Source organism: Cordyceps militaris (genome assembly GCF_000225605.1).
Source record: "Cordyceps militaris CM01 unplaced genomic scaffold CCM_S00002, whole genome shotgun sequence".
NCBI classification, from domain to species: Eukaryota; Fungi; Ascomycota; class Sordariomycetes; order Hypocreales; family Cordycipitaceae; genus Cordyceps; species Cordyceps militaris.
The window spans coordinates 2,604,342-2,623,035 of record NW_006271970.1 but is presented as its reverse complement, the minus strand read 5'-3'; the positions used below and the strand labels follow the sequence as shown (position 1 = coordinate 2,623,035).

General features: G+C 55.6%; 6 protein-coding genes across 6 annotated transcripts; 4 read left to right on the top strand and 2 right to left on the bottom strand.

The window, feature by feature from the left end:
• Positions 1-14: 14 nt before the first annotated feature.
• CCM_02755 (alpha-galactosidase) lies at positions 15-1,090 on the top strand (the record flags this gene model as incomplete). The annotated part of the gene is made up of 2 exons (XM_006667907.1): positions 15-923; positions 989-1,090. The coding sequence occupies 2 exons, from the start codon at positions 15-17 to the stop codon at positions 1,088-1,090; spliced, it is 1,011 nt and encodes a 336-aa protein (XP_006667970.1).
• A 337-nt stretch (positions 1,091-1,427) lies between these two features.
• On the top strand, positions 1,428-2,511 carry CCM_02754 (bis(5'-nucleosyl)-tetraphosphatase, putative; the record flags this gene model as incomplete). Its single annotated transcript, XM_006667906.1, has 2 exons — positions 1,428-1,556; positions 1,630-2,511. The coding sequence occupies 2 exons, from the start codon at positions 1,428-1,430 to the stop codon at positions 2,509-2,511; spliced, it is 1,011 nt and encodes a 336-aa protein (XP_006667969.1).
• Positions 2,512-3,273: 762 nt separating this feature from the next.
• On the bottom strand, positions 3,274-4,700 carry CCM_02753 (uncharacterized protein; the record flags this gene model as incomplete). The annotated part of the gene is made up of 2 exons (XM_006667905.1): positions 3,274-4,425; positions 4,635-4,700. 2 exons carry the CDS (start codon positions 4,698-4,700, stop codon positions 3,274-3,276), a joined length of 1,218 nt encoding a protein of 405 aa, XP_006667968.1.
• Positions 4,701-6,447: 1,747 nt separating this feature from the next.
• CCM_02752 (vacuolar sorting receptor (Mrl1), putative) lies at positions 6,448-7,584 on the bottom strand (the record flags this gene model as incomplete). The annotated part of the gene is made up of 3 exons (XM_006667904.1): positions 6,448-6,597; positions 6,693-7,155; positions 7,235-7,584. 3 exons carry the CDS (start codon positions 7,582-7,584, stop codon positions 6,448-6,450), a joined length of 963 nt encoding a protein of 320 aa, XP_006667967.1.
• A 676-nt stretch (positions 7,585-8,260) lies between these two features.
• On the top strand, positions 8,261-9,863 carry CCM_02751 (delta(14)-sterol reductase; the record flags this gene model as incomplete). The annotated part of the gene is made up of 3 exons (XM_006667903.1): positions 8,261-8,322; positions 8,405-8,709; positions 8,764-9,863. 3 exons carry the CDS (start codon positions 8,261-8,263, stop codon positions 9,861-9,863), a joined length of 1,467 nt encoding a protein of 488 aa, XP_006667966.1.
• Positions 9,864-13,169: 3,306 nt separating this feature from the next.
• On the top strand, positions 13,170-16,130 carry CCM_02750 (beta-glucosidase 1 precursor; the record flags this gene model as incomplete). The annotated part of the gene is made up of 4 exons (XM_006667902.1): positions 13,170-13,232; positions 13,431-13,615; positions 13,671-14,059; positions 14,116-16,130. The coding sequence occupies 4 exons, from the start codon at positions 13,170-13,172 to the stop codon at positions 16,128-16,130; spliced, it is 2,652 nt and encodes an 883-aa protein (XP_006667965.1).
• Between the last annotated feature and the right edge of the window lie 2,564 nt (positions 16,131-18,694).

Below are 18,694 nucleotides of genomic sequence, written 5' to 3'. Positions count from 1 at the left end.
ATCCCTGGGGCGCAATGCCTGCCACCCAACGAGCCGGACGAGCGTCCGCCCACTCCCCGACCGCAACCACCACCACCACCACCGCTTCCGGTGCCGGCATGACGCGGTCCGCGACGCCGCGCACCTCGCCCCTCGTCCCGACGCCCGTCGAGCGGCTCGCGCTCGGCCTGTTCCCGGCGCTCCTCGTCTTCGGCTCGCTCTTCGCGCTACTCTCGCCCGAGACGCGGGCGCTCACCTACGACGCGGGGTCGCAGTCGCACCGGGCGGCCGACGGCGGCGAGGCGCCCAACTACTTTGCGCGCAAGAGCAACCTCTTCAATGTCTACTTTGTCAAGCGCGGCTGGGGCTGGACCTCGGCGGCGCTGCTCGCCTTTGTGCTCCTGCACCCGGCCGTGGCCTCGCCGGGGGCGCGCGCCCGCGCCGCGGCGCGCTGGGCCGCCGTCACGACCTGGTGGGTGCTGGTCGTGCAGTGGTGCTTTGGCGCGCCCATGATTGACCGCGGCTTCCGCTGGACCGGCGGCCAGTGCCAGCTCGCGGAGCTCGACGTCGCGGCGGGCACGGCGGATGCCGGCGCGGTGCTCACGGCCGTCGCGTGCAAGGCATCAGGCGGGCGGTGGAGTGGCGGGCACGACATCTCGGGCCACGTCTTCTTGCTGACGCTCGGCTCTGCCCTGCTGATGCACGAGGTGCTGTGGCCGCTCGCGCGCTGGGCCGGCTGGTACGCGGACGAGCGCTGCGTGGTCATGCCCGACGGCGCGCTCAAGGGCGCCAACGTCGAGGCTGAGATGGCGCCCGGCGCGGTGGGCAGCAGGCGGGCCGAAACGGTGCTCGGGTACGGGGGCAAGTTTGCGCTCGGCGTCTTGGCGCTGAACCTGTGGATGCTGCTCATGACGGCCATTTACTTTCATACGTGGTTTGAAAAGGTAGGTCATTATCGCCCGTTCTCACTCTCTTGCGGGTTGCCGAGAATACTGACCCATTTGTGTAGTTGACTGGACTGTTGACAGCGTTCGTGGCGATTTACGCCGTATACTATGTACCACGGTTCGTGCCTGCGCTGCGGCAAGTCGTCGGGATCCCAGGGATTTAGGCAGGACGAAAATAGAGACGGGGTTGTACTGCATGCAGCTGGCGTCCGGAACTCAACGTCGGCATACGGATAGATATACCTAATACACGAGGGTGCTGCTTCGTATCAGCGCAGCTACTCTCCACTGAATAGACGTTACTAGAAACCACTCAAAATAAGAACCTCTAAACACCTTTCCTAAACTTCTGAAGCTTCTCGTCACTTACTTGTGAACAATCCCCCTCGCACCACACGCGCCCCACCACGCTCTTGAACCTCATTCTCACACACCCCGATCGCTGACCAGACTCACCCCTCGCAACCATTGGTCTTGATACTCACTTAACACCTCTCTCGCATGGCTTCTCTCAAAGCGCCGGCTCGGCTTCTCGAGCTCGTCAAAGCCGCCTTCGCCAAGGCGCTCGCCGACGGGGATCTCTTTTACTTTGCCACGCAGGTGCAGGACATGCGCGTCGGCGCCCTCTCCGTACGCCGCCGCCGCCGCCGCCAACACTCCAAAAGAAAAAAAAAACACCTTCACAGCTAACACCGATACATAGTTCCAATTGCGCTTCTCCCCCGCCCTCGCCAACAAGCCCAAGCCCCAGCCGCCGTCCCCCAAGCGAGACGCGGCGGCCCCGTCGAAACCATTTGACCCCTTTGAGTACACGTCGCCGCCGGGCCCTCTCTTCGTCGGCGACGTGGGTGCTTCGCACTTTCTCGTGCTCAACAAGTTTGCCGTCGTGCCGGGGCACTTCATCCTCGCGACGCGGGCGTACCGCGCGCAGACGCACGTGCTCGAGGCCGACGACCTGCACGCCACACTTGCGTGCCTGCGCGCGTGCGAGGAGGAGGAGGAGGGAGTGTCGGACGGAAACGACGGCGATGGCGCGTTATTTGCATTTTTCAACGGCGGCGCGCACTCGGGCGCCAGCCAGCCGCACCGCCACATCCAGATGCTCCCCGTGCGGGCGATGCGGGAGGGTCTGCCGGCGGCCAGCGCGTGGCGGGTGCTGATGGCGCGGCGCGATGCGGTGGCGCCGTTTACGACGTTTGCGGAGGACATCACGCTCAGCACCACGCGGGAGGACCTGTACGCGGCCTATCTGCGGCTCTATCAGCAGGCGGTGCGCGCGGTCCGGGGAGAGGACGAGTTCGCCCCCGCGAGCGGCGAGGCGGCCATTAGCTACAACATGGCCATGACGAGGGACCGTCTCGTGCTATGTCCCAGGTTGGCCGAGGGGGGCACCGTAACCGACCCCGATACTGGTGCGGCCGTTGGCACGGTGTCGCTCAACGGCACGATGCTGGCCGGCACGGCGCTGGTCAAGACCGAGGCAGAGTGGGAGGCTTTACGTAGGCATCCGCGAGCCCTGACGACGATCCTAGGGAGCGTGGGCGTTTCGGAGCCGCGCTTTATTGACGATGTGAATAAATTGTAGATGTGCTGGCAAAAAAAAAAAAACACCTAGCTAGATGAAAAAGATGAAAAAGTCGAAATCCGATAAATCACCATGACCAACCAAGCTCAACCTATTGTACATTCCTTTTTCTCCTTTGTTCTCATATTTTCTCAGTGCCTAATATTCTCCCCAATCCAATACTCTTTTTGTTTTGATAAATGAAACTCCCCGTGCTGTTGGTGAAAGGGCAGCGTGGGCCACCATTCCAACACTCAAAATACCTTTTCACTTTTCGAGTGAACTTGGCCTATCGACCTCCTCGTCTGGCTGTCTACTTGCCTTTCAGCCCTCCCTGATCCAAGTCGGAGGTACATTACCTCCCCCAACACCTGCTAATATGATGCGATGCGTTTCAGAAATCAAAGTAGAAAAAAAATCAGTGAGTCAAAACCAAGAAATCCTCCCGTGGACGTACTAAAGTGCGTGGCTGACAAGAGAGAGAAAAAAACGGCCCATGGAAATAAGCCCCAGCTACATGTGGTGGGTGTATGTAGAACCACCTCGTTCAACGTCGTCTGCTCGGGGGCAGCTCTTTCCACTTGTTATGGCATGTTGCGTAGCCAAAGGAATAGGATCCTCCATTGTTGGTAATGTACTCTGCGACTTTCTTCCAAGATATTTTGTTCGTGCGAAAGCTCCCACGGGTAATGATTCGGACAGCTTTCTTTAGCAGTTCAATCTGTACCACAAGAAACAAAAATAGGTCGGTTAGGTCGAATGGCTTTTGGCAATAAAACGGGGTTATTTCGGTTTGGTTGAGCTCACATCTGTTTCGGTCCATTCAGGCTTGCGCACGCGGCTCTCCTTCTCTTTGGTTAGCATACGATGGCGGCCGCGCAGAGTAGATTCCGCCTCTGAGAAGCCTCCTTTGGCTTTGATCTCCTTGTACGACATGCCACTGGCACGGGCTTCAATAAGAAATGAATTTTGTGCGTTCTTGTTGTGGTCTGATATCATAGGAGATGGCAGTCTGCTGGGCTGAGACGACGACTGGGCGCTGCTAGCAGCGTAGTTGCTTTCGCTCTCGTAGATGCTGGGAGCGGCCGAGGCGCCGCCACGAGGAGAGTTATGGCTGCTGACACCACTGGTGCTCTGACCCTTCATCACAGTAGGCGAGGGGGATGTGTTATTCGGCAGTCTCCGTCGGGCAGGGTAGCTGGCTTGCGGGGACTGCGAAGAATAGTCTGCAGCATTTGTGAAAGAAACGCGGCTCGAAAAGTCCGACCTTGCAGGATGAGAACGGGAAGGTGTTGCACGAAAGTTTTTTCCCGAAGCAACAGACGAGGCATCGTTGAAAGAGTCTTGCGGTGACAGGGACGCGGGTGGTGGCACGTTGTATAGTTGCGGCGGAGCAACCTGCGTCGCTGTGTTGCTGAACCATTTGTTCATAATGACGGAGCCGTTCTCTTTGAAGTAGCCGTGTAAGCCCGTGCTGACCTTTAACTGTGGCTGGTCTGTGCTCTCGTCGCTGCTCATCTTTACGCGAGAGATGGCACTGGCGGGAGGTGTGTTGAGATGGGGCATTTGAGCTGTGTGGTCCTGGCAGGGTGGCTGATAAAGGCCAATTGGAGCTGGCGTGCTTGGAAGAGACACACTTGTATCTGGTATGTACGGTGAAAAGTTGCTCTGAGGCCAGACTGCGCTCATTGGTGCGCTGGATACGCCGCCGTAGTCCAACTGATGCGACTCAGTCGGCCAGACCGAGCCATTATAGCTCGGGGACGATCCCATGGCAGGAAGCCGAGCCGAGCCGTACATAATTCCAGGCAAAGTTGAGCTTTGCGTAGTCTGGGAAGCGCTTGAACTGCCAGTGTACGAGTGGTCGTGTTCGATTGGTGTTCTGTCAAATTTGGGCATGCCATAGAGAAAGCCTCGACCGTAGTGGGATTCAACCTACAAACGCAAATTAGAAAGCTTTCGATAAAGAAGAATTGCAAGTATACCTCAACGTCAGAGATGGACTGCATCCAAGAATCGCTCTCCATTGGAGGGCGTCGTCGAAGATGTAGAGGGAGTGTCAGGTTGTTCTGTGCGCGACGGGCTCTCAGGGAACGGAAAGGCTGATGGTTATGGGGTGTATGCATGTGATGCGAAGGAAATACAGGAGACGCAATTGATATATCATCTGATGAGCAGCTTCGCGGTGCAACTCCAAGGGCCCACGGCATCGTGTCGGTGGGCATCTGGAAGACGGCAGAGTGTGAAGCTTTGCTGCAGGAGGAGGCCGTCAAAGACTTCGATGCCAATACTGGCTATGCTGTCACCGCCTAGACTATATTGTCTTTCAAATATGGCATCTAGAAGAATGATGCTGGAGCAGAAATATGCGGCAACAAGCAGAAAATGAAAGGGAAAAGGATGCAAGTGTGCAAGTGTGGGATGCAGCGGTTGGCCGCGTGATCGGGAGGTTGAACGCGAATGGTGAGGGGGATTCGCTTAGCGAAACGAGATGGCGCTTTTTCTATTTCACTTTAGCTTCAAATTGCACGAGTCGCGTCTCCGCTGATTGGTGAGAAAAAAACAGTGGCGAGGAGAAATTGGGGTTCGTATGGCCAAGGTGAAGCTGATTTGGACGTGAGGGGCTGCCAGCTGGCGGCAGTTGGCAACTGGCAACAAAGTGGAGGGAAGATTCTCAGACGGGCCAGATAATTCCACTGCTAAACGACGTGGATATTAGGAGAATAGGGTGCCTATGATATGTAGGATGCATCGCCTACGGGAATAGGTCCGATATTTGAATCTATCACATGACGGCCTTGACGTCTTCAAACGAGCCATCTTCGCGTGCCGGCTTCGATTACGTGCCCAAGTGACTGCGGAGCCGTTATAGTTCCTGATTGATTTCTGAGACTCACCCGGATCGGCAATCTCCGGTTGTAGTAGGCATCGGCGTCTACCAGTTCAGTTGAGAACCTGCTTGGGAGACTTGGCTCTGAGATCAACACTGCGCCGTGAACGACCCTTCCCGAACGGTATAGCCAAGAGATTCATAAGTTGTAGTTACCGTATCAGTACCTAGTCACATCCAATGCCTTGTCATCCAATCTAGATCTACAAGTTAGTTACCTGGGCCTAATCATCAATGGAGACTTCGCCTAGCCAGTCCAGCAACAGCTCAGACCAGCCCGCGGCCTCCCAGTGCAGCCCAACTGTAATCAAGTTGTCCACAAGGTCAGCCATTCTTCCCAACTCCCGCTGCCGCATAACTCAGCGGTCGTTGCTTAGAGGTTGCCCAGATTGCATTGCATCGCCTTTGAGGCAGTGACCAGCTGTAGCTTGTCTACGTGAAAGAGTCTCCATTGCGCTTTCGCCGTCCCCTAGCCGATGGGATAGAAGCAAACTTGTAGTCTTTCTGACAAGCAAACTATCTCGCGGCTCCTTGCATGACAAAATTACTTGCATTCCCCGCAAAATTGGCGCGTGCTGCGCATCGCCAGGGTCCTTCACTTGCCATGCATTACGGATAGATGTTGAAGCGCTTGGACCACGCTTCTTCATCGAATAAAGAAATCTACCATGCGAAACGGGAAACGCGTCTCAAACACGTCGTTGCTGTCTTATAGCACCGACCAGCCTGCCTACACATCTTATGCGTTGGAGAAGCCGCCAGGATCAGCAGGTGGCGCCTCAAGTATGGAGCACTCACTGTAGTGAAGGATGTGAATGCAAAATGACAATGTGAATAGGAGGCACCATGGTGTATACATGCTGACATAATAAATTTTCGGGTTCGGACGTTAATATGCCACAATATTCTACCAACACAAAAGAAGAAAACGCCAGGTAAGATGCCCAAAACTCTATACACGAATATATCACACTGGTTGAGCCCTGGGCTTCGGTCTCAGCCATACGTTGCAATCAACAGAACAACACACTCGCACATGAAACATTACTCGCTGACATCAACCTCGTTCAATCGTCCCATTCCTCGTCGAGTTGATCTATCAATCGGTTCTCGGCGTCCGAGTTTCTATTGTTGTGGAAGCTCTGGTTGACGTTCCGGTACCCGCGCCTGCTCGGCAGGAAACGGGCACACGATGAAGTTAGGATGACAAACATGTCCTATCAAGACGCAGACGCAGAAACAAGCAAAAAGGTCAGCTCCCGCGACGACTGATGGGCAGCAGGCCCGGTTTGGTGGGGGAGGCGGAACACACAGTGACAAAGCTCCCAATACCGGCCCAGAGGCTGTAGTTGGGAAGCTGACGCCAGCCGCGGGCGTGGGCGACGGTGCGATTGTAGCAGACGCCGCCGATGACGTAAACGAGGACGGCGATGACGAAGATGAGGCCAAAGACGCTCCCCGGGCCGACGTTGCCGCGCTTGTGCGGCTCGGCCTGCGCGCAGGCGTGCGTCGAGCGGGCCTCGAAGAAGTAGGCGCACTCGTCGGGGTCGGTGCCGACAAAGGAAAAGGCCGCCTGCGAGCTGCCGGAGTCGCGGTCGCAGAGGAACGAGATGACGGTCGACTTGCGCCGCGCGGACGAGCCGCCCTTGCCCTTGTCGCCGGTCGCGGGCTTTTGGTCGCGCGCACTCTTGTTGGACGTGGGCTCACACGGCGAGCCGTCGCCGTACGATAGCACCAACTTGCGGCCGCGGCTGCGCAGATCAAGCGAGGAGGAGCTGTGAGAGAAGAAAGGAACTGTTAGTACAGTTGCCACGCAGGGGGCATGCCGATTCCGGGGCACAAAATAGGCCGTACCCTATCGAGTATACTTTATCCTTGTATGTGTAGTATGCGCTGACGTTACTCCAGAGGGCCTTGGACACGCCGACCACGTCCTTGACGGGCGCCACGACGGGCGCGCAGATATTGATGGTAAAGTTTTTGCCGTAGTCATACCCACGCGCGTGGTAATCCTTGGTGATGGAGCGCCGCGCCGCCTTGCCGGCCGCCTGCTGCGCAACGTCGGGGCGCAGGTCGAAGAATGCGCCGTTGCTGGTCGAGGAAACGGCGGTGCAGGCGGGGACGGGCGCCGTCGTGCTGGCTTCTTCGGCGTAGACCACGACGGCCGCCGTCAGAGCGGCCGCGTAGAATGATGGGAGCCGCATCGTGAATGTGTGCGGTGTTGTCGGACGTCGCAGGAGAGAATTGGCGCAGAATGTGAAATCGAGAAGTTGTCGTTCTCTGCGCCACGTTGCTTGAAAAGGGCCTAGGCGCAGTGGATCACTGGCCAGTCAGCCCACCTGCAAGTAACTATGATATTTCCATCGAATTTATCAAGGCACTTGGGTACTTAATTGATGACATTTTACAGATGCGCAACGTATAAATGATTCTTGGAACCGGAATATAATCGGAGCTAGCTAGCACTGAAATTGGTTCTTGATGTCATTCCTTACACCAGGCAGCGCCAATAGCGCCAGCAGAGCATGTATGTCTCTTAGCTTTACTCGCCACAAATCTATCGCAGTTAAAGAGGCTGTGGCGCTCCTTGCCGTCGATTTTGGGGCAATGCTGCAACACTTTAGCGGGGTTGGCGCTGCAGGTCGGCCCAGGTGTTCCCCCGTGCCTGCTGAGCCACTGTTTCTCAGTGCACTGATGGCCACATCGATGACAGCTTGACCCGGATCGACCAAGCTCCGGGCCTGAGCTCTAGCTTCGTTTAGTTACCAGTGAGAGCCAACTGCCCTCCTGGTTAATACTGACCGTCTTCCGTCTCAACCGTCTCAACCGTTTCATTTCCCTGCAAACATTTTCTCCCTCACTGCACATTGTCCTCGAGCAATGGCTCCCAAGGCAAAGGCTGCTGCTGCCCCAGCGGCGCACGGCTACGAATTCGGCGGCCCGTAAGTCAACAACAGCACGCGACGGCATGCGCATGGCCCCCTGTGATATCCGCCCCCGGAGCTTCGCTGACGTTCGTGCTAGGCTCGGCGCCGCGGGTATCTCGTTTGGTCTCCCCATCCTCTGCTACATCTTTACCTTTGCGTGCAACGACATCTCGGGTTGCCCCGCACCCTCACTTCTGAGCCCCAAGACGCTCTCCATCGAGCAGCTCCAGCGCGAGATAGGCTGGCCCAAGAATGGCATCTACGGGCTCGCCAGTTGGCAAGCCAGCGCGGCCATGGCGGCATACTACCTCTTGAACCTGGTTCTCTACCGTGTCCTGCCCGCGATTGAGTCCAAGGGCACCGTGCTCGCCACTGGCGGTCGCCTCAACTACCGCATGAACAGTACGTCTTGTTACATTTTGCCCGCCCCTCGTTGCCGAAGCTAACCGGCTACAGCTCTATACTCAAACACGCTTACGCTGTCGCTTCTCGCCGCCGGAACCCTCGCGCAGGGTGCTCAGTTCCCTGTCTGGGTCTTTATCAGCGAAAACTACCTGCAGCTTCTCACGGCGAGCATAATCATCTCATACGCCATCGCGACATTTGTCTATGTCCGCAGCTTTAGCGTCAAGATGGGCAACAAAGACAACCGTGAGCTTGCTGCCGGCGGCCACTCCGGGAACCTTCTATATGACTGGTTCATTGGCCGCGAACTCAATCCCCGTGTCACCATTCCTATCATTGGCGAGGTGGACCTGAAGGAGTGGTGCGAACTTCGTCCTGGCATGATGGGTTGGATCATCCTCAACTGCGCTTGGTGCGCCCAGCAGTACCGCAACTATGGTTACGTCACTGACAGCATCATATGCATCACCGTCGTTCAAGCTCTGTACATTTTTGACTCGTGGTGGTTTGAGCCTGCCATTCTCACCACCATGGACATCACTACTGACGGCTTTGGAATGATGCTTGCCTTTGGTGATCTGGTCTGGGTTCCCTTTGTGTACTCGCAGCAAACCCGCTACCTGTCTCTTCACCCGTTATCGCTCGGACCTGTCGGACTGGTTGCCATGCTCTCCTTGATTGGACTCGGCTTTTTCATCTTCCGCTCCGCCAACAGCCAGAAGAATGCTTTCCGCACCAACCCAAGCGACCCGAGCGTTGCTCATCTCAAGTACATTCAAACCAAGACTGGAAGCAGACTTCTCACCAGTGGCTGGTGGGGTGTCGCTCGCCACATCAACTATCTGGGAGACTGGATCCAGTCATGGCCCTATTGCCTTCCGACTGGACTAGCTGGCTACCAGATTATGGCCGCCGGCAGCCTGGCCGAAGATTCTGTCGGCGCTTTCATCATGTCCGACGGTCGTCAGGTCATCCAGGGTAGTGCCAAGGGTTGGGCCATTCCCATTACCTACTTTTACGTGGTCTACTTTGCCGTGCTCCTAATCCACCGCGATCGCCGAGACGACGAAAAGTGTCATCGCAAGTACGGTGATGACTGGGAAAAGTACAAGGAGGCTGTCCGCTGGAGAATCATTCCCGGCATTTACTAAATGGCTCAAACGATAGCTTTACTGTATGATTAGCTTCATTTGTTGTTGCCGGTGGCCCATGTCGGAGCGCATCGGGCGTGTTTTATAAAGAAAGTATGGGGAATCGGTCCGTGATGCTTGGCTTTTTGGGGTTTATGGAGTTATAGGTTGCTTATTACCTATATCGGAGGCCGGGTAATGATCGGTTTGTGTGACGAGTCACAATTACCCGATACAATTGCTGTTTTTAGTCACGTAATTCATTATACATCAGTTTGTAAGAGTTGCCTGATCTCTTGTTTGACTTGATGCTGCGCCGCCGCATTGTGTTTGCAGCGCTTCTCGGTGCCTTTACGAGTACAGGGATTTGTTGAAAATGATCTACTATTCTACTATTTGGCGGTGTGAATAGACTTGCCGGATTGATAAAAAACCCACGGGAAGCTATTTCACCGACGAGTTCCGCCGGCTTGATCATGTTGGCCATTGTACACTCGGTTTTACTAGCATATGCGGCAAGGCGGGACGACACTCCGCGAGTTAAGGTTGAGGGTGGAGGCACTTGCATTGGAACGCTTCAGCCTTTGTTGATGGAGGCACAAAACCGCAAGGCAGATGTGCATATCTACACTGCCGCAATAACTGTGATTGTTAGCCGTAACCTGCAAGCCACCATGCTGGTTCGGCTCTTTTTGGTGAACAAGTTATATCGAAGCGGAGGTTTCATGGACAATCCCCCACGGAACGATTTTCCGCATCATTTAGCCATGAATTTGCCGACAACAGCTGAAGATGGGCATGCGGGACGCGACCCGATACTCCGCGTTGTTGGGCGCACCGTGGGGAGAAGGCCCGAAAAGGAGGGGGGCTCTCTCCATGAAATGCGAAAGCCTGGCCTTGCTCCAGAAGTTCCTGGCACTGGGCCGTTGTGTGATGGGTGGTGTGCGCAGCTTGACGAGACCTTGAGCAGCCAAGTCGCGCCTCACTCCTCCGTCATTCGTCACGAGCACACATCATGTACGTACAAGTGGGAAACTGGGAAACTTGCATGACGGTAGCCGTAGTTAGCCGTCTGGAGAACCAAGCCCAGCGACGCCAGAAGTTGTCAAGGCCCTTGTGGCTTTTCACGGACCGGAGATCCCTACCCACTGTGGCTTTCCCACCAAGATGCTTAGCTTAAGCCCCCTTTTCCCCCAATTTTCTCCAAAAGCTAGTTATTCCACAGCTTCGATTCCTGTGCTCGAGCGAGTTGAGTCTCGGCGGGCAAACTGGCTTGATGTGGATTGTGCCATGGTTTTCGCTCGATTGACTTTTTTGCTGAGACACGCTATGCTTTTCCCACTATGCACGACCCTGAGCCGAGACATGGAGGTGAGAGCCGAATGTGCCCGAAACAGATATCGTTGTCGAGACTCGAGATGGCTATTGAAGTGTTTTGGCACTTGCAGGCGAGAAACAAGATGCGGCGGGCCATCACGCGCTGTTTCGGGCCATTTGAAGTTTGTGACGAGTTTACTGCGGCAGCTACCCGCCAATATCGTCAACTGCGACAGGACTTTGTAGAGTCGATTGGAAGTTGGAAGCTGTCATTTTAGTGATAGTTGTTCAGTTCGGCAACCAAGCGCAACACTTGAACCAGAATAGCCGGACAAATATGCTAGTACCACTGCAACTCCGCCGTCGTCATGAGACCAGCAACAAAGGCCTCCGATGGCTTGCCGATGCCAACTCACGATGTGTGTACGGAGTAGTCTTTCACGAGAGGGTCGGGGGCGAAGGGCTGGCGGATAGAAGATGGCGTTTTGGCTTCGGCCCTTCTCGCGCAGCCAGTTCACAAGGTTCTCCAGCACCCCATGGGACAGCGGAATTGTTTCTTTGATGAGCTGCATGAATGGGCCGCTAGCTGGGAGCCGGCCGCCCCGCCGCACCGAGAAGCCCGCCGCAAATGGCGTTGTAAGTGGCGTCGTTCTCCAGACAGGCTTGCCCGGCTGGCTTCTCCTGGCCGCACTCCTTCTCCACCAGTCGGCCAGCCCAAATCTGAAATGATCTTGCTGGCCTCCACAGCCCGTATTGATTCTTGGGGCATCAACGTAGCGGGCAGGTCAATAACCTGCCGGTTTCTGAAATCACACCGGACCCCCTCCCCCCGCCAGTCTCCGTATTGGGCGGATTCAAGTGCGTGTGACAGGTGGAAGTCTTTCGACATTTTGTAGTGAGGAGCGATGGGGTCGTCCTCGCGCCGAGCCGGATAACTTGGGTAGTTTTCGCCTGGGACGGACTGCCGAACTTTTTGTGAGTCGCGTCGCGTAAGTTGTATGTTGTACACAACAACAACGTTCGCTTGAAAGTATGGCTGGTTCGTGTCATAATACAAGCCAAGAGTCGGAGAACTATGGTCTTGTATTAGAGTGCCTTGGACGGAGGCGCCAGCCAATGGTTGTCCAATACCGTTGTGTGGTGGGAGACATTTGCGCAAACTAATGCATCCCTTGTGTTGATAGACTGGGGCATGTGAGACCCGTGAGGAAACAAGAACCCTCCATGACACGGTGATAGCTAGTGATACCAGATACCAGAGATTCGAGATTCGGCAACTAATCTGTAGAGAAAACTTTGGCGAGACCTGATGAATGGTCATGTCTTTGAGCAAACGCGCTGTGACAGCCGGCAGGCAGAACGTCGGTTGTTTGTCACCGTCCGTCGCGGGTGTCAAACACCTCCTCTCCACCATTCTCGCATCAACTCTCGAAGAACTAGCAATCATCAGCCTTTGTTGCTTGCACTTTTGGTATGCAGCGCCTGATCATCACAGACCAACAAATCCACATCACTATTCGGCAAGAATGGACTCACCCAATCATCGATGCGGGGCGTCTCCATTGAGGTACACAGTCCTCCCTACTGTACGGATGTATTGTACATTGTGCACCCGACGGCGACGGCGACGGCGACAAGACCAAGACTAAGGTACGCGACGCTAGGCTCGCCGAGCCGGGCAAGCAAGCTGCTCCCCAATTTCTGAGCTGACGCTGTTTTAATTAAGTTGGCTAGTGCCTGGCAGAAGCTACCCCTGCGCGCCATGACGAACATGGTGTCAATCCCATCAATCCATGTAGGATGTGAGCATGTACCCCAAAAATTCGAGTTGCCGATCCTACCTAGGGGGCCTAAGCTGCTGCCCCAGAGGCCCTTCCGCGGCCAGTGACCCGAGTACATATATCAAGACACCCATTCCCCCATTCCTGGGGTTTTTCGTCCTTGCAGCGATCCCATATCAGTCATTCGCCTGTCTTTCTGCTGCAGTCAGTTGAGTCAGACCTCGCAAAGATGAAGACGACCTCGTTTGTGGCCGCAGCCCTCCTTGCTGCTGGCAGTGACGCCGCCCACTATGTAAGGTACCCTTCGCTTATCATGACGCGCAACTTGCATCTACCCGATTTTGCGGAGAGTGTAGCTCTCTTGCTTGTTTGCTGTCTACCCGATTCTTGCGCCACAGAGCTCTGCGAAAACGATCCTTGCGCGGCGCATTGTTCACCTTCCCACCTGAATATGGCCGAAGAACCCCGAGCTAATCAAGCCCAATTCTAGCCCAGAAACGAAAACCCCAACGACGCACGCGAGCACACTGGTCCCCTCGCCTTCTCGCCCCCGTTCTACCCCTCGCCATGGATGGATCCCCAGGCATCCGGCTGGGAGGACGCCTATGCAAAGGCTCAGGCCTTTGTTTCTCTGCTGACTCTACCGGAAAAGGTCAACATCACCACCGGTGTTGGGTACGTTCCCTATCTACCGCTCGGTTTGATTTATGAGTACTAACCCGACGGGCAGCTGGATGGGCGAGCGGTGTGTCGGCAACGTAGGCTCTGTGCCGCGCATGGGCATGAAGAGTCTATGTATGCAAGACGGTCCCCTGGGCCTGCGATTCAGCGATTACAACAGTGCCTTCCCCGTCGGCCTAACTGCTGGAGCTTCCTGGGCTCGTCACCTTTGGCGCGATCGTGGCAACGCCATGGGCTCCGAGGCTCGCGACAAGGGAGTTGACGTTCTTCTCGGACCCGCCAGTGGCCCTCTCGGTCGTCTTGCCAAGGGCGGACGCATCGGTGAAGCCTTTGGCTCGGACCCTTACCTTCAGGGTCAGGCCATGGCCAACACTATCACTGGCATTCAGGGTGCAGGTGTCGTTGCTTGCGCCAAGCACTACATTGCCAATGAGCAGGGTAAGTCCATATTTTGCCAAGATCTTCCGATTCATATGCTAATACTAGGGATACAGAGCATTTCCGTCAAGTTGGCGAAGCCCAGGGCTACGGATACAACATTAGCGAGACCCTTTCGTCCAACGTCAATGACAAGATCATGCACGAGTACTACTCTTGGCCTTTCCAAGACGCTGTCAAGGCCGGAGTTGGCTCTATCATGTGCTCCTACCAGCAGATCAACAACTCATACGGTTGCCAGAACTCCAAGATGCTGAATGGCATCCTGAAGCATGAGTATGGCTTCCAGGGCTTCGTCATGAGTGACTGGCAGGCTCAGCATTCCGGTGTGTCCAACGCCGTTGCTGGCATGGACATGGCTATGCCTGGTGACACCATTTTCAACACTGGTCACAGCTACTGGGGTGGGAACCTGACCCTTGCTGTCCTCAACGGCACTATTCCCGCCTACAGAATTGACGACATGGCCATGCGAATTATGGCTTCTCTCTTTAAGGTCGGTTGGACTGTAGAGGGTTCGAAAGACCCTAACTTCTTTTCATGGAGCCGAAACACATATGACTACCGCCACGCCGCGGCCAAGGAGAGAATGGAGCAAGTCAACTTCCAGGTTGATGTCCGAGCCAACCATGCCAATCACATTCGCGAATCCGCTGCCAAAGGTACTGTCATTCTGAAGAACAACGGTGCTCTCCCACTGAGCAAGCCAAAATTCCTTGCTATTGTTGGTGAAGATGCTGGCCCCAACCCCAAGGGTCCCAACGGCTGCCCCGACCGTGGCTGTGATGACGGCACCAATGCTATGCTTTGGGGCTCCGGCACCTCCAACTTCCCCTACCTCATTACGCCGGACAGTGCTCTGCAGCAGCAGGCTATCAAAGATGGCAGTCGCTATGAGAGCGTTCTTAGCAACTACGATTGGGCCGCTACCCGCGATCTCGTTAGCCAGCCCAATGTTACAGCCATCGTCTTTGCCAACTCCAATGCTGGTGAGGGTTTCATCTCCGTTGACGGCAACGAAGGTGATCGCAACAACCTTACTCTCTGGAAGAACGGCGATGACTTGATCAGGAACGTATCTGCCATCTGTGCCAACACCATTGTCGTCATTCACAGTGGTGGACCCGTTCTACTTGACGAAATTTCCAAGAACGTCAATGTTACTGCCATCGTTTGGGCTGGTCAGCCTGGCCAGGAGTCTGGTAACTCTCTCACCGACATTCTTTACGGCAAGACTAGCCCTGGCCGCTCTCCCTTTACTTGGGGCGCTTCCGAGGAGTCATATGGTAACGACGTTCTCTACAAGCCCAACAACGGCAATGGGGCTCCCCAAGACGACTTTTCCGAGGGTGCGTTCTTTGACTATCGCCACTTCGACAAGGAGTCAGACGGTAAGCCTGGTAGCGACCCCAAGGCTCCCGTCTACGAGTTCGGTTTTGGTCTTTCCTGGTCTACTTTCGAGTATTCCAACCTCCAGGTTGTCAAAAAGAATGACCGCCCATATACCCCGACCACTGGCAATTCCATTGCTGCTCCTGCTTTCGGCACCTTTAGCAAAGAGCTCAAAGATTACGGCTTCCCGGCTGGTTTCCAGCAAGTCTTCCAGTATATCTACCCCTGGCTCAATAATACTTCGTCTGGGCGGGAGGCTTCCGGGGACTCCAACTACGGCAAGGTTGCCGATGAGTTCCTTCCCCCCAATGCCATCGACTCGGCCCCCCAGCCTAAACATCCCGCTGGTGGTGCGCCAGGTGGTAACCGCGAGCTCTTTGATGTGATATACGAGGTTACTGCTACCATTACCAACACCGGCAAGACTATGACCGATGAGGTTCCCCAGCTGTATCTCAGCCACGGCGGTGAAGGCGAGCCGGTTCGCGTTCTTCGTGGCTTTGACCGCATTGAGCGAATCGCTCCTGGCGCCACTGCCACCTTCCGTGTCGAGCTCACTCGCCGTGACATTAGCAACTGGGACGTTCAGGCTCAAAACTGGGTCGTGACAGACGCCCCCAAGACTCTTTGGGTTGGTAGCAGCTCTCGCAATCTGCCTCTGTCTGCCAAGCTTCAGTAGAATGGTAGCGACCAGTACAAACAGGGGGTTGTGCGGAGGAGCGTGCGCAGAAACAGCATAATGAGCGTCACGATTACATAGCAAACTTATTCGATACTGTACTTACTTTCTTTGTAGAGATCAACTACATTTCTTTCGGTTCTGCATGTCAAGGGCGTTTGAAGACTCGGAATTGAATGGGCCACTCGTGTGCTACCTCGAGGATAGCCGCCATCTGTCATAGAGGCTGAGCATGAATGGTCGATGATCGGCTATCCGCGACGGAGCTGTCCAGCTCCACTGCAGCGGGATCGCACGAGGCTGTGTTGTACAAAGAAGGGTTGAGGCAACACAAAGGCAACGTACTATCGATTGTGGGAAGCCGCTTTCTTATATACTCTTTGTCAATGTTGTCATCTGTATAGACCACATTCTCGAAGACGAAAAAAGAAAAGCCATGGCCATGATTCAAGGTGATACGTAGGTGCTGGGCAGGACGGCATGTAGGTAGCCGTCTTTGTCAAGCTCCAAGGCGCTTCCCGTTAGGGCGCTGCAAAGAGGCGGGAAGAAAAGGGACGAGGCGGACAAGACTCATCGTCGATGCAAGCCGAATCCTTCCAGGTGCGAAAGAAACAATGAGAACAAGTCCCGAGGCTAGGACTATCAAGTTCTTTCTATGAGTTGTTGTGGCCTTGACAAGTAGGTTATAAACTCGACGGTTCTCTCCAAGTACAGTCCAGTCTTCATCTCACTCAACGCAATTCGATCGTCGGCAGTCACAGGCCGCAAAAAAATAACTCTCGACTACAATCAAACGCCTTTGCAAAGCAGCAGCTACAAACATGTCTCCAGCGCGCAGGCAGAGAAAGCCCAGAAACGACAGAAGGGGGCGCTACAGCGATGACAAAGGTAGGAACGGAAAGAAGGAGAATCGCTGCTACAAGCAGGACTGCTATGCGAAATGCTGCTACGCAACTCTAGAAGGTCAGAGGGCGTACGCTTCCTACTGTTTAGCTCGTACGTTCCGTGGCCGCGACTCGGTGCACGTCGACAGACAAAAGGTTTGGCTAACTGTTGCGTCGCAGATGCTTGTCAGCTCGGCCCGCCCAAGTGTCAGCGGATGAAGGAAAGGGGTGATAAGTACTGCTCAGAGCGTAAGTGTCTGCCAATCCACAACGCAAAGGATGATAACGTCTTGTGTGGACGTTTTGTACTAATCCCTCCTGGTAGATGCCACTTGTGCCATCGACGGCTGCTTCGTCCAGCCAACCCGGCTATCCGACGAGACGCTGCCGTGGCACTGCGAAAGGCGTACGTACCTCCCTTGCTGACCAGAGCCGGGCGCTCACTGATACTACCTCTAGACAAGTGCAGATACCCAGGCTGTTCGTGCGGGGCGCCGAGCGGTTCCGGTCTCTGCTCGACGCACATGACGTTGTGCTCCGTTGCGGGCTGCCTGGGACAACGCCGTCCGGACTCGGCGCTGTGCGAAGCCCACGAGAGGGCGACACGCAACACGGCATCGCCCTTGGAGGACACCCCGCCCTATCCCGACATGCACCAACGCGACGCCGAGAACTGGCACAGCAACGAGCCCAGCCATGCAGACAATGTCTGCCGCCTGCCCGGCTGCAACCAGCAGCGCCAGACCAAAGACGGAGGCGAGAGCAACTGGTGTGAAAACCGTACGTGGACACAAACACACACACACACACACTTTCCCCGGCCGGACGGCACAACTGACACTTGACAGACACGTGCGAGTCGTACATGTGCCTGCAGAGCCGCTGCCATCGGCAGCCCTCGATGCGGACGTGCGCGCAACACGCGTGCGCCGTCGAGCGCTGCGACCGCGCGGCGCTGCACCACGGCGCCTTCTGCGGGCGCCACGGCTGCGGCGCCGACAACTGCGCGGGGTACAAGGAGACGTCGAGCTGGTTCTGCCACGAGCACGAGTGCGCGCGCCTGCGCTGCACGAACAAGGCCGTCGCCGGCACGGACCGCTGCCTGCTGCACCTAGAGCAGGGCGGCGGCAGCATGCGCAACGAGGCCACCAAGACCAAGCCAAGGGGGAGGGGGAGGGGAAGGGGCGGCGGCGGCGGTGGTGATGATGATGATGGGGGGCCGCGCCCGAGAGACGCGTCGCCGCCGGTGGTCATTTTGAATGGAGGGCCGTACAGCAGCAGCCCGTGGTCGAGGCCGTGTTGGGAGGAAGACAGGGCCGGGAGGCGCAGAGGAAGCCCGGCGTGCTCGTACGACTGCGTGGATGATGGCCGCGGCGACCATGTGAGATGTCGCGATCGAGCTATGAGGGACTATAATAACAAGCGATACCCTTTCGGGGACTGAGCATGGGTTTGGTTGGCTTCTGTTCAGTCCTTGGTCGTGTGCGTGGTCGTGCGGCTAGGGAGTTTGGATGGTGTTTCAGGGTGCTTTTTCTTCGCTGCCAAGGAGAAAGGAAGGAATTGTTTTGACTGTTTGCTGTTTTCTGATTGATTGAATTTGACAAGATTTTCGATACTGGTCTTTAATGAATTTCCATGATTAAAGTTGCTCATAGTTAGTCCGTCATTCATATATATAAC